Source organism: Oncorhynchus mykiss, chromosome 4, assembly GCF_057628025.1.
Source record: "Oncorhynchus mykiss isolate SJ-2025 chromosome 4, ASM5762802v1, whole genome shotgun sequence".
In the NCBI taxonomy this organism is placed as follows: Eukaryota; Metazoa; Chordata; class Actinopteri; order Salmoniformes; family Salmonidae; genus Oncorhynchus; species Oncorhynchus mykiss.
In genome coordinates this window covers 61706257-61720217 of record NC_143025.1, presented here as the reverse complement: position 1 = coordinate 61720217, position 13961 = coordinate 61706257, and the positions used below count along the sequence as shown (strand labels likewise).

General features: G+C 40.2%; 1 protein-coding gene across 29 annotated transcripts in view; it reads left to right on the top strand.

The window, feature by feature from the left end:
- Positions 1-13961, top strand: part of snx14 (sorting nexin 14) — a 32793-nt gene that overhangs the window by 13629 nt on the left and 5203 nt on the right. For 10 of the 29 annotated variants that reach the window (XM_090232469.1, XM_090232455.1, XM_090232458.1 and 7 more), the window contains 12 exons: positions 140-215; positions 365-409; positions 498-578; positions 834-948; positions 4550-4705; positions 4883-5007; positions 5142-5200; positions 5609-5635; positions 8393-8522; positions 8817-8991; positions 13427-13522; positions 13684-13784. In XM_090232469.1, coding sequence (XP_090088595.1) covers positions 140-215; positions 365-409; positions 498-578; positions 834-948; positions 4550-4705; positions 4883-5007; positions 5142-5200; positions 5609-5635; positions 8393-8522; positions 8817-8991; positions 13427-13522; positions 13684-13784 — 1186 coding nt within the window. The remainder of the gene's footprint in view (positions 1-139; positions 216-364; positions 410-497; positions 579-833; positions 949-4549; positions 4706-4882; positions 5008-5141; positions 5201-5608; positions 5636-8392; positions 8523-8816; positions 8992-13426; positions 13523-13683; positions 13785-13961) is intronic. The other 19 variants (XM_090232470.1, XM_021600202.3, XM_090232449.1 and 16 more) reach the window with 3 other exon arrangements.

The window sequence follows — 13961 nt, the reverse complement described above, 5'->3', positions numbered from 1 at the left end:
TTATTGATCTTAACCACTAAATATACTGAGTGAACATTTTTTCTGTCAGATCTTCCTCAAGGAAAAACTGAGAACACTACTGTTAAATACATTTGAAATCAGGCACTTTATCTGAATCCTATGTCTTCCTGATTGTCAGATCTTTAGCTCTGCTGATGCGAGAGGTCATGGTAGGGTCTGTGTTCCTCCCCACCTTGGACTTCATGGCTGATCCTGTAAGTAGAATGTTGTGTGCTTAGTGATATAGGATATGAATACAAATGGATATAAATGAGCAGAACATGTACTTCTGGAATGGTAGCAATTTAACTGAGCGGTGGTTGACATTCCATCTTATTGATGCATTCCTCCTGTTGCTTTTCAGGATACTGTGAACCACATGGTTCTAATATTTGTTGATGACTCTCCAGTAAGTAATTTGGGCGTTTTACCAAACCTCATGTGGAAGCATCATGCTGTAATGCATTTGTGATTTATTCCTCAAATTGTTTGCCCAGCATGAGCTGGCCATGGATCCACCATCTGCCCTGGTTCCATTCCTGCAGAAATACGCTGACCCTCGTACCAAGAAGACATCTGTAAGTACTTAGTCCCTTCAGCATTTGGAACAGAAAGCCCTTGTTAGTTATGTATCCATTCCACTGACAATTAATAGCTGTACTACTGTACCCTCCTAGTTCTAACAAGCACAAATAGAAAGGTAGTCAGTGAACTAAAACAGAAGACATGACAAAATAATAAAAATGAAGGCAATAGTTAAAGTATTGGTTTAGAGTTTTGCATGGACAAGCACAGTTTCTGAACTGGCTGCCCTCCCGCCTGTGGTTTCCCAGGTGCTGAAGCTGGAGCTGAAGGAGATCCGGGAGCAACAGGACCTGCTCTTCCGCTTCATGAACTTCCTGAAGCAGGAGGGGGCCGTGCAGGTTCTTCAGTTCTGCCTCACTGTGGGTAAGGACAGCACTACTTTCAGAGATCCTCATACAAGGCTATAAAAGGCCTTTTGTTTGCCTCCTACCACATTCTCACCCCATAAAATATTTTTTGAATGGAGTTGTTTGTCATGACAGAAATACATTTGCATTGCCATCTTTCCTGCTTGCTACTCCCATATTGAGAGGCATGTAATATTGAAGACCATAGTCAGTGATGTCTAGAGTCACAACACTCAACCCCACTTCTCTTTCTTTATTAGTGTGCTTGCTGAGGCCCACTCTAGAGCTTAAAATATGTTAGCTATTAACACGAAACCAGATTGCCCCAGTTTAGATTGTTTGAGAAAATATTTTTGATAGCATTTCTACTTTTTTTTTAATTACTGCAATATTTAAATGAGCTCCCATAGACTAAAATTGTAATTTTTAAAATAATAATCTAGACCTATCAACCATTTTACTGTTTAAGCTATCAACTCCAAACCAACATTGAGATGTTCAGACTGACCCTACTTAGATTGCTTGTCAAAAACCTTTGAACTATAACCGTTTCAAATGTGTATAAATAATCATGAGTTTGAATGAGACCCATAGGAATACAGAGGTAGCAATTCAAAATGCGCCCCTCTGTATGTGTAGCCCATCTATCTGATGATGTCTGGTCAAAAATAGTTTGATATTGTTGCCACCTCGGTCTGTTGCGATGACTGTATTGCCGCCACACCAGCGGTCACAAGTCAAAAGGCAGTCAAATTCCAAGTGACCGTTTAGTCACGGTAATTAGGCTTCTCCAAGTTCTAATGCTGCTGATGGTCATTAGTAGCCTACCAAACTTGCTAACTGCCTGGTACTCAGCACTCTATTGTCCCTCTAATCACTCTAACATCAATGCAAATGTGTTTGAAAATCTAATCAAACACTTCATGAGAGCCAATGAGCTCCTGTTACACAACATTTCTATAGGCTATGCAATTGCATGAGAGAACAGAGTGATGGCCTCTATTTTAAAAAGAGGATCCCATCTTTCTATAGGCTAGGCCTACTATATTTATTTCTCAACTTTCCTAATATTAAGCACATTGTTTATCTTTACAACAGGAGTATAGCCTACCTGGCTGGCATTTAAAATGAACCATGGGAAAAGCGCCCTCCATTCGCTACTGAAGTTCATAGATGATATGGTCTTTTTTACCACTTCCCCTGTTTCGAGACAGGTGCATGATAATGGGCCATTCTAAATCAAAACACATTTTACACATATATTATTTAGTACACGTAAAGACAAGATTAAGTCAAGAATAGTCTGATGGGTGGCAATATTAACCTATATATTATCACTTCTATTGCATACCAGAACTGTCCCAGACTATGTTTGGAATATTTATTTCTCGCACAGAATAGATAGAATATGTTGACTTTTGTGCTATGTGGGAAAGTAGATTGACATAGGCTAGTGCTTTTGCTGTTCGTTAGGCCTATTCATCTTGTTGGCTGACAAAAAGTAAATGTGGACAGTTCTTCCAATATCTTCAATATGCGCCTCGAAATTGGATAAGGACGTGCGCAGTTGCGTCCCGGATGTGTCGGTCTTCACTTGTAGCCTGTGAGAAAGACTCAATCACGTGATGGAGAGCCGTGTGAGTGAGCGGTGCTTTGGAGCGTACAGCACTCAGGGTGAAGGGTACAATGTAGCACAATGGTCACTGGCCGCAAAAGGCATGTATTTTTTTAGGGAGCATTACGGACACAAAGGGGATGCCGGCGTGAAATTCGAGGCATTATCAAGTGCTTGTCTAATTGTGAGAGAATGAGAGACAAATGAAGTGTGCAGCTTGCGCAAAAAAACAAAGCAGAGCTCATGCCTTTCAAGCAACTTTTTTCAAATCATTAGTTGCATCATGCAGCCTTACAATGTATTAAAAATCAAAACATATAGCCCAACGTTTGTAGAACAACTTAAGTTACATTAATAACTCCAAATGAAACGTATAGGAGTACCTCATTTATGTTAACCGCTCAACACAGAATAGCCGCATGTGCGCACACCTTCAAATCGTTTGGAAAAAAATATTGGGATTTTGTTTAGCTTTTTCTATTTTATTCTTCATACTATAAAATAATGCCATGGAATTCTAAGTAAGTTTTGTTTACTAAATGAACTAGTGTAGCCCACAGCCATTTGGCATAGCCAGTTCAGGACCAAACATAAGGACAACTCAAGAGTATGCTATTCTGTTCTTCTGAAATAGATTAGATGTTCTTCATATAATGCTTCTTTTGACCTATATTACGTAGCCTTATAAAGTCTAATAAATCCATGTGTGGAAGCCAGGAGATGTTAAATGTGAGCCCGACAGTTATTTGCTTGACAATCACAGGCTGACTAAATTTTGTGACAGCTCTGTTGCTGCCCGTAGCATTTGTCCTCCCTTGATAAACAATTTTACAATAATGGGCGCAATCACCTTTGAGCTAAACTGAGTGAGCTCAGCTGTGAATAGACCTATCAAGGGAAGCCAGTTTGGATTTGGCTTCACACCAAGCACATCAAGCCAAACTTAATTGACAGAAAACAACTTGAATTGTTGCATCTCGTTGTGTTGTTGTCCTCCGGTGGCTAGCTAGCTGAAATGGGCCCTTTCCTAAATTAGCCATGGACGGAGGTAGGAATTTCAACTTGTGGCTTTACTTACTTCTCTGTACTGGCCAGTGATTATAACGGTGATTCTGATCTAACCATAAATTCATACATTGTGCCTCAGGCCTGAGAGGATGGAAGTTCAAGATGTAGCTAGATGTAGTAGGCTAATGTTAACTAGCAGGCTAATCGTTGCCCATGAAGTCAGACTAGCCAGCCAGCATTTTAGCCAGGTAGCCGAGGACAACAAAAACTAAGTGTGTACTGTATGAAAATCATAGACCGTTTCTGCAACATGAAAGAGAGGAGGATGGCATTGGCATTTTTCTACACGTAAGGTGAGTCAACATGTTTTTTTCAAACTTACTTACACACACGCGCGCACACATCAATCAGTACCATGGACAGCCACATATCTAGCTTATGTTGATTGGACTAAATTGTTTTTGAAATCTTTTAGTTGTCACTATATTAGACTAAGCATAGGTGATTTGATGATGTTGAAATGGTGCTGGAATAGTGGAGGAAGCTCCCTGTTTTCTTTGCGACTTGTGTTAACCCTACGGTGTTCTAAATCAATAGTTGTTTAGTAGTCTGAAAATGTCGGAAACATTAACTTGCTTAACCATGCTGTAGGTCATGTGACTGTTTGTTACATGCAATATGTTTTGTGGACTTCACTCTCTGGTTTTGTGTTGAAACAAAGGTGTGGTTGAATTTATTCTGCCACTGTGCCTTATTGTCCCGACCTTTATATCAGGGTCGCAAGGCATATGAACTAACAGGGTATAGAACAAACAACGCAAGTATCACAACACGTAGGTCGTAATATGGCTTTTTTTCCCCCCCTGGCTTGGCTTGGCTTCCCCAGTGATTTTACCCACGCACCTCTACTGTGAATTTGGAAGTTTTATAAAACATTGATCAATCAAGTAACACTGTAACAGCATTCATCTAGTTCTCCTTCATGTCATTCCAGAGGAGTTCAATGATAAGATCCTGTGTCCGGAGCTGAGTGACTCTGAGCTGCAGCGCCTGCATGGAGAGGTGCAGCACCTCTATGAGACCTACTGCCTGGAAGAAAGCATCGACAAGATCAGCTTTGACCCCTTCATCATCGAGGAAATACGAAACAGTAAGCTCTGCTAGATTCTCGGTACACAATCATTGTTCAACATAGTGTGACGTACGCAGCCTTTTTTTGTTCAGATATGTGCTATTTTCTCAAAGTCCACAAACCTTGAAAATATATGACTTGCTCTTTTTAATATATTTTATTTATTTTACTGTACTCTGTCATAATTGGCACTAGTTGCACAGGGGCCGTACGAGGGTGTGGTGAAGCTGCAGACCATGCACTGCCTGTTTGAGGCCTATGAGCATGTGCTGTCCCTGCTTGAGAGCGTCTTCACCCCAATGTTCTGCCACAGCGATGAGGTGAGCCCAAGTACAGCACCTACACTACTATACTATCGTCTGTGTTCTAAATTGCACATAGGCCAAACATACTATGACAGAGTCAAAAGATATACAAAAGCAAGTTGACAAATTAGCTCTCTTTCTCTCTGCAGTATTTCAGACACCTTCTGAGGGGGGTGGAGTCTCCAAAAATGGACTCCAGAATGAACAGGTTTGTGCTCCTGATGGCAATGACTACATTGGAAAGATGTCTAATATTACTCTAAGCTTAAGTGGTTTAGTGTAGTTCGTTTTATAGGTTTTTTGTTGTCATAATATAGTCCACAAATGTTCCCTTTACATCTAAATAGAGACTTAATTGGAGAGCTTTAATATTCTTCCAAACAGAAGTGTTAAGACTAGTTTCATTATGTCATTCATGTAATACACAGAATGCCTCCAAGTCTAAATCAAGTTCACATCAACACTACATTAGGGTGGTGTATTATTTTTGGCCCCAGTAACAGACCTGTTGACGCCCACCACATCCCCACAAAGGGCACTGTGGTTAATTTGTACTATTTGTGGGCCGCTCCTGTTTATCCTGGCAGCCTGTGATTCATTGTGCCTATTATTCCAGGAATAGTCTGAGTTTGGATGATATGAGGTGAGTATGTGTTTTGAATGATGCAGGCCAAGCTAATGTCCCTCGGCTGGCTGCCGTTGATTTAGCTGCTTGCAAGATATGCTACTTAATATGCCCAGAATGAAGTGAATGGAACCAAAATTTGCCTGAGAACAAAAGCATTGTGGGGCAATAAGCACTTGTCTTCAGTAGGCTTTTGCAATCTAGTGTTTGTATGTGTTTTTGTATTGACTTAGCTTTACCGTGTTGAATTGTGCTAAGTGAAAAAGGTCTGGGGTTATTGGCCTATGTTACATTTTGGATAGATGTATTGGTCTTTATTTTAGGTGCACCTTTTGAATAAACAAAGTATAGGTCGACCGATTATCATTTTTCAACGCCGATACGATACCGATTATTGGAGGACCCCCAAAAAAAGCCGATTTTTTTATTTTACCTTTATTTAACCAGGTAGGCAAGTTGAGAACAAGTTCTCATTTACAATTGCGACCTGGCCAAGATAAAGCAAAGCAGTTCGACAGATACAACGACACAGAGTTACACATGGCGTAAAACAAACATACAGTCAATAATACAGTATAAACAAGTCTATATACAATGTGAGCAAATGAGGTGAGAAGGGAGGTAAAGGCAAAAAAGGCCATGGTGGCAAGGTAAATACAATATAGCAAGTAAAACACTGGAATGGTAGTTTTGCAATGGAAGAATGTGCAAAGTAGAAATAAAAATAATGGGGTGCAAAGGAGCAAAATAAATAAATAAATTAAATACAGTTGGGAAAGAGGTAGTTTGGGCTAAATTATAGGTGGGCTATGTACAGGTGCAGTAATCTGTGAGCTGCTCTGACAGTTGGTGCTTAAAGCTAGTGAGGGAGATAAGTGTTTCCAGTTTCAGAGATGTTTGTAGTTCGTTCCAGTCATTGGCAGCAGAGAACTGGAAAGAGAGGCGGCCAAAGAAAGAATTGGTTTTGGGGGTGACTAGAGAGATATACCTGCTGGAGCGTGTGCTACAGGTGGGAGATGCTATGGTGACCAGCGAGCTGAGATAAGGGGGGACTTTACCTAGCAGGGTCTTGTAGATGACATGGAGCCAGTGGGTTTGGCGACGAGTATGAAGCGAGGGCCAGCCAACGAGAGCGTACAGGTCGCAATGGTGGGTAGTATATGGGGCTTTGGTGACAAAACGGATTGCACTGTGATAGACTGCATATATATATATATATATATATTTTTTTTTAATGTATTTGTAATAATGACAATTACAACAATACTGAATGAACACTTATTTTAACTTAACATAATACATCAATAAAATCCATTTAGCCTCAAATAAATAATGAAACATGTTCAATTTGGTTTAAATAATGCAAAAACATAGTTTTGGAGAAGAAAGTAAAAGTGCAATATGTGCCATGTAAGAAAGCTAACGTTTAAGTTCCTTGCTCAGAACATGAGAACATTTGAAAGCTGGTGGTTCCTTTTACCATGAGTCTTCAATATTCCCAGGTAAGAAGTTTTAGGTTGTAGTTATTATAGAAATTATAGGACTATTTCTCTCTATACCATTTGTATTTCATTAGCCTTTGACTATTGGATGTTCTTATAGGCACTTTAGTATTGCCAGTGTAACAGTAACGTTATAGCTTCCGTCCCTCTCCTCGCCCCTACCTGGGCTCGAACCAGGAACACATCGACAACAGCCACACTCGAAGCAGCGTTACCCATGCAGAGCAAGGGGAACAACCACTTCAAGTCTTAGAGCGAGTGACGTTTGAAACGCTATTAGCGCGCACCCCTCTAACTAGCTAGCCATTTCACATCGGCTACACCAGCCTAATCTCAGGAGTTGATAGGCTTGAAGTCATAAACAGCGCAATGCTTGAAGCACAACGAAGAGCTGCTGGCAAAAGCACGAAAGTGCTGTTTGAATGAATGCTTACGAGCCTGCTGCTGCCTATCACCGCTCAGTCAGACTGCTCTATCAAATCATAGACTTAGTTATAACATGATAACACAAAGAAATACGAGCATTAGGTCATTAATATGGTCGAATCTGGAAACTATCATCTCGAAAACAAGACGTTTATTCTTTCAGTGAAATACGGAACCGTTCCGTATTTTATCTAAGGGGTTGCATCCATTAGTCTAAATATTCCTGTGGAGTGCAATGAGAGGCAGGTGGTTAGAGCATTGGACTAGTTAACTGTAAGGTTGCAAGATTGAATCCCCCAAGTTGACAAGGTGAAAATCTGTCGTTCTTCCCCTGAATGAGGCAGTTAACCTACCGTTCCTAGGCCGTCATTGAAAATAAGAATGTGTTCTTAACTGACTTGCCTAGTTAAATAAAGATTAAATTAAGGTGTAAATTCGGCAAAATCTTTGTCCAACAATACCGATTTCCGATTGAAATTGGCCCTAATTAATCGGTCATTCCGATTAATCGCTCGACCTCTAATACAAAGATGCGAGTGCTTGAATGGAGGATGCTTTGTGTGTGGCTAGCTTTGAGCCTTAGTCTGTAAGCATGTACTTTGTGTAATACACAACTTCAAAGTACCTCATCTGTTTTCGTCTGTTCGTTAGTTGAATGTGCAGCGTTTCATAATGTGTGCTCTCGTTGTGTGTTGTTCGGATTTGGAAATCAGCATGGCATTTTGACATGAGGCAAGGCTGCATTAACATCAGACGTTTGCATAAGTGGCCTCAACTGTTGACAGGAACACATGCAGTCGCTCACAGCTCCCTTTCCAACTCTATGTTTTTGTTTGTGCCTGTGAAGGAATATCTCAAAACGAGGGGAGTCCTTCGGGATAAGCAGGATCGGCAGCAAAATCAAAGGTGTCTTCAAAAGCACTACCATGGAGGGGACTATGCTGCCGTACGCCATGGTCAATGCTGAAGATGAAGCGGTGAGCGCTTCCCCTCCAAATGGCACTCTATTCCCGATATAGTGCAATAATTTAAAACGGACACCCAAAGAGATACCAATATCACTTCCCCATCCTCCACTATCTGTATATGAATAGGTGGTTTTCATGTTTATTATCACCAAAGGTTTTATTTTTTAGGCTTAGTACAATTTAAAGGGACGTTCTGCTATTGGTGCATATATATTTTGTAACTTTTATGTAAATTATTTGATTCTAAAAGAATATAACTTATAAGTGCCTCAACTGTCGTTCCACACCTCCCATGTGTTGCAGATTGAGGAGGCCACAGTGGTGGTGGAGGATAACACCCCAGTGGAGGCTTGCAGTACTCCAGGAGTCCTGAGGAACCTGTCAGCCTGGAGCATCACCATCCCCTACGTTGATGAGGTCAATAGGGAGAGAGTCCCTGTGTTCTGTATCGAAGTGGAACGCAACGACAGGAAGGAAGGTGAGGGCACAACCAGAGGTGTTTATGAGTTAGTCCCAAATGGCACCCTATTACCAACATAATGCACTACTTTTGATCAGAGAGTCCTAGTCAAAAGTAGGGCACTATGTAGTAGGGCTGGGGGATATGGCCTAAAGATACTTATGAGTGATTCAAGATATATTGGGGTTGCGTGGTGTGCTGGTATGAATGTGAATACTGGTATGATGTTGTGCCATGATGTGGATTTTGCCATATCATGGTAAATTAATAAATGTATGAAATAAGGTGTTTTTGTTTTGTTCAAAATTTCAGTCGAGTGATACAGCTTAGTGGGCTAGTTCAAATTGTTTTATCTTTTACATAGCTTTTTATTTTGTTTTAGCAAAGAAAAAAAGTAGGAGCATGGACGTTACACGCAATCTGCCTATCAATCAAAGTCAACAAAAGACACATGCAAACAAACATTTAGTGAAGTAAACTCCTTTCGTTAGCAACAGTGTCCGAAACACAAGCGCAAAAGTATAAGCAAGAATTGAGGATGACTGAAGACGAGGAAAATAACACTATTGAGGTTGATTTGCAGGACGACTGGAACTGGTTTGGCTTTCAGATATCGGACCTCAACCAACAAATAGTATTGTGTAAGTTGTGTAGACTCATTGTGCTTGCCAAAGGTGGAAATACCAGCAATCTTTTTCACCATCTGAAATGTGCGCGAATATGAAGAATCTACCAGAATGCGTGCAACAAACCCCCGGAGCAGCAGAACAAGTCTCAAGACATCTTCAAGCCAGACCCGCACTCAGCTATCACTCAACGCACCAATCATTAGTGGTAATCCGTATGACAAGAAGTGGAATGAAATAACGAATGCAATTACGTATCACATAGCGAAAGACATGGAAACAAATCAAACTGTGGAGAAAGATTGTTTCAGAAAATTGATTCGAACTCTATACCCAAGATACGAGATCCTGAGCCGTAAATACTTCAGCAAAACATGTCTACCAGAACTCTAGAACACCCTGCACCCTCCTGGCAAGACAGTGAGGTCTTTGAATCCATCACGGTAGCACCTCCAGGATTTCACTGTATTTTTAAAATGTTTAATTTATTTAACCTTTATTTAACTAGGTAAGTCAGTTAAGAACAAATTCTTATCTTACAATGACGGCCTACCCGGCCAAACCCCCCCATAACCCGGACAACGCTGGGCCAATTTTGTGCCGCCATGGGACTCCCGATCCCGCACGGGATCGAACCAAGGTCTGTAGTGACGCCTCTAGCCCTGAGATGCAGTGCCTTAGACTGCTGTGCCACTCGGGAGCAAATGCCGTCAGGAGAGACATACGTGAGTGTGTCGAATCTGAAGCTGGTCCTCCATTTGTTCAAGACGGAGGTTCTGAAATCAATTGATGGCAATGTAACCGGTGTTTTGCGGAAAAAAGACTGTACTACTTGTATTTGGCAGGAACAAGTAAAACAAAACAAAAAAAAGTTGACATTTTCTTTACATCCTGAGTGCATTAAATATTTGTATTTTATTTAACTCATACCTTTTTGTTTCATGTTTGCACAGGTTTACCACAGAAGTAAAAAAATAAAAAATATATATATATATACACATACAGTGCCTTGCGAAAGTATTCGGCCCCCTTGAACTTTGCGACCTTTTGCCACATTTCAGGCTTCAAACATAAAGATATAAAACTGTATTTTTTTGTGAAGAATCAACAACAAGTGGGACACAATCATGAAGTGGAACGACATTTATTGGATATTTCAAACTTTTTTAACAAATCAAAAACTGAAAAATTGGGCGTGCAAAATTATTCAGCCCCTTTACTTTCAGTGCAGCAAACTCTCTCCAGAAGTTCAGTGAGGATCTCTGAATGATCCAATGTTGACCTAAATGACTAATGATGATAAATACAATCCACCTGTGTGTAATCAAGTCTCCGTATAAATGCACCTGCACTGTGATAGTCTCAGAGGTCCGTCAAAAGCGCAGAGAGCATCATGAAGAACAAGGAACACAACAGGCAGGTCCGAGATACTGTTGTGAAGAAGTTTAAAGCCGGATTTGGATACAAAAAGATTTCCCAAGCTTTAAACATCCCAAGGAGCACTGTGCAAGCGATAATATTGAAATGGAAGGAGTATCAGACCACTGCAAATCTACCAAGACCTGGCCGTCCCTCAACTTTCAGCTCATACAAGGAAAAGACTGATCAGAGATGCAGCCAAGAGGCCCATGATCACTCTGGATGAACTGCAGAGATCTACAGCTGAGGTGGGAGACTCTGTCCATAGGACAACAATCAGTCGTATATTGCACAAATCTGGCCTTTATGGAAGAGTGGCAAGAAGAAAGTAATTTCTTAAAGATATCCATAAAAAGTGTCATTTAAAGTTTGCCACAAGCCACCTGGGAGACACACCAAACATGTGGAAGAAGGTGCTCTGGTCAGATGAAACCAAAATTGAACTTTTTGGCAACAATGCAAAACGTTATGTTTGGCGTAAAAGCAACACAGCTCATCACCCTGAACACACCATCCCCACTGTCAAACATGGTGGTGGCAGCATCATGGTTTGGGCCTGCTTTTCTTCAGCAGGGACAAGGAAGATGGTTAAAATTGATGGGAAGATGGATGGAGCCAAATACAGGACCATTCTGGAAGAAAACCTGATGGAGTCTGCAAAAGACCTGAGACTGGGACGGAGATTTGTCTTCCAACAAGACAATGATCCAAAACATAAAGCAAAATCTACAATGGAATGGTTCAAAAATAAACATATCCAGGTATTAGAATGGCCAAGTCAAAGTCCAGACCTGAATCCAATCGAGAATCTGTGGAAAGAACTGAAAACTGCTGTTCACAAATGCTCTCCATCCAACCTCACTGAGCTCGGGCTGTTTTGCAAGGAGGAATGGCAAAAAATGTCAGTCTCTCGATGTGCAAAACTGATAGAGACATACCCCAAGCGACTTACAGCTGTAATCACAGAAAAAGGTGGCGCTACAAAGTATTAACTTAAGGGGGCTGAACAATTTTGCACGCCCAATTTTTCAGTTTTTGATTTGTTAAAAAAGTTTGAAATATCCAATAAATGTCGTTCCACTTCATGATTGTGTCCCACTTGTTGTTGATTCTTCACAAAAAAATACAGTTTTATATCTTTATGTTTGAAGTCTGAAATGTGGCAAAAGGTCGCAAAGTTCAAGGGGGCCGAATACTTTCGCAAGGCACTGTACATACATACATACAAAAATGTGCAATGCCCCCTTTATGTTTTTATAAGGTTCAAAAGCAATATTTTGTCATTTATTAACTTTGAAGGGCTCATGAAATGTTTTTTGTTTAAAGTATATCGTTATCGTCCGGACAGTGGAAAATATTGTGATATGAATTTTTGTTCATATCGTCCACACCTACGATAAATATCTTGATTCTTTTTTTACATTTAAATAAGTTTTGTTGCACAATTAAAGGTCAAATACACTGCATTTCAAACAGTCAGCAATAATCAAATTAATTCAGGGCGTATAAAATTATACCTAGGCTAAAATATAAGCCTTCTACCATAATAAGCTTTCTATTTGCTTGCTAATAAGGTAGAACAGTTGAACTATTATGAATACACCCTCCTGTCCATCTCAACTGTTTGAACAGCATAGCCTGTTCACTTTGTTTCGTTGTTGAAATCAAGTGGCTTACCTGGATAAGAAGGTGCTTATTTCTCAGAATGACAATGAGTTGCCAATTCCTTATCTAAATGAATATTTTTATGCTCATTGCACATTTATTAAAAAAAACAGACAAGACAGCTAGTATGTAAGTCTGTGGCTAAAATGCTGCTAGCAGTAGCGTGTCAGAAACTGAGCATGAATTTTCCACGGTCATGTTTATTGATACTCCCGTTTTAGTAGGATCTGCTTTGTTATGAATGTTATGAATGTTGGGAGTTGAGACATAAAAAAGAGTATCGTTCTCCTCTATTACAGAAAAATGTCTTAAGTATTTCGGTGTCCATATGACCGATTCTGTTCACCCAAACCTCAAATGCAAATAGTAAGTTTAGACTGCTTGTTAGAGAGCAAGAAGTTATCGTTTGTCATTGTTGTGTGTGGCATGGGGAGGGACTTTGTCTGTGTGCGAGTGAGAAGGTGCACAGAAGGAGCGAAAGAGATGAGACCAAAAATACATAAACGCTCATAAAAACAGGGGAAAAATGTACTTTTGATTGTTGTGATACAAGCATTTGGAACATCGCGCTAAAACATAAATTCAAATCAATCTAATGAATTCTATATATCGGCCTACCTACTATGTAGGGAATGAAGTGCCATTTGGGAAGCAGCCATACATTTGATGAATTATGACAGTGGGGATTGGGAAATATAAAACTGCAATATTGATGTTGGTTTTCAATTCTGTTGATTCTTGAGCGGTTTTCTCAGTGGGGCAAGAAACGGAGAACTGGTCCATCTTCAGAAGATACATGGAATTCTACGTTCTAGAAAATAAACTCACAGAGTTCCATGGTAAGATGTCATTTATACTTTCTCACACATTTTAACAGAGGAAGTTATACCCTTTTGGCTTTATTTCAGTCCTGTGGCTGGTGGATTCAGACAGAACTTTTGTTTCCTTCTTTGACACTGTAAATCTCACTAGTAAATTGACCTTGTTCACTTTTGCACAGGCTCATTTGCAGATGCACAGCTTCCCTCCAAAAGAATTATTGGACCAAAGAACTATGAGTTCTTGTCATCCAAAAGGGAAGAATTTGAGGAATATTTGCAGGTAATGATTCATAGGCCTGTTCCTCTGCATAGTGTGAAGTAACTGTAGTGCATTCAAGGCTTAAAAAAACAACAAACAATCAAATTACTCTAATATATCGTCATCTCTCGCTTTTGGTGAGTCCTGTGCGTGTGTGCATATGCATATTTGTATTGTGTGTGTGTGTGTGTGTGTGTG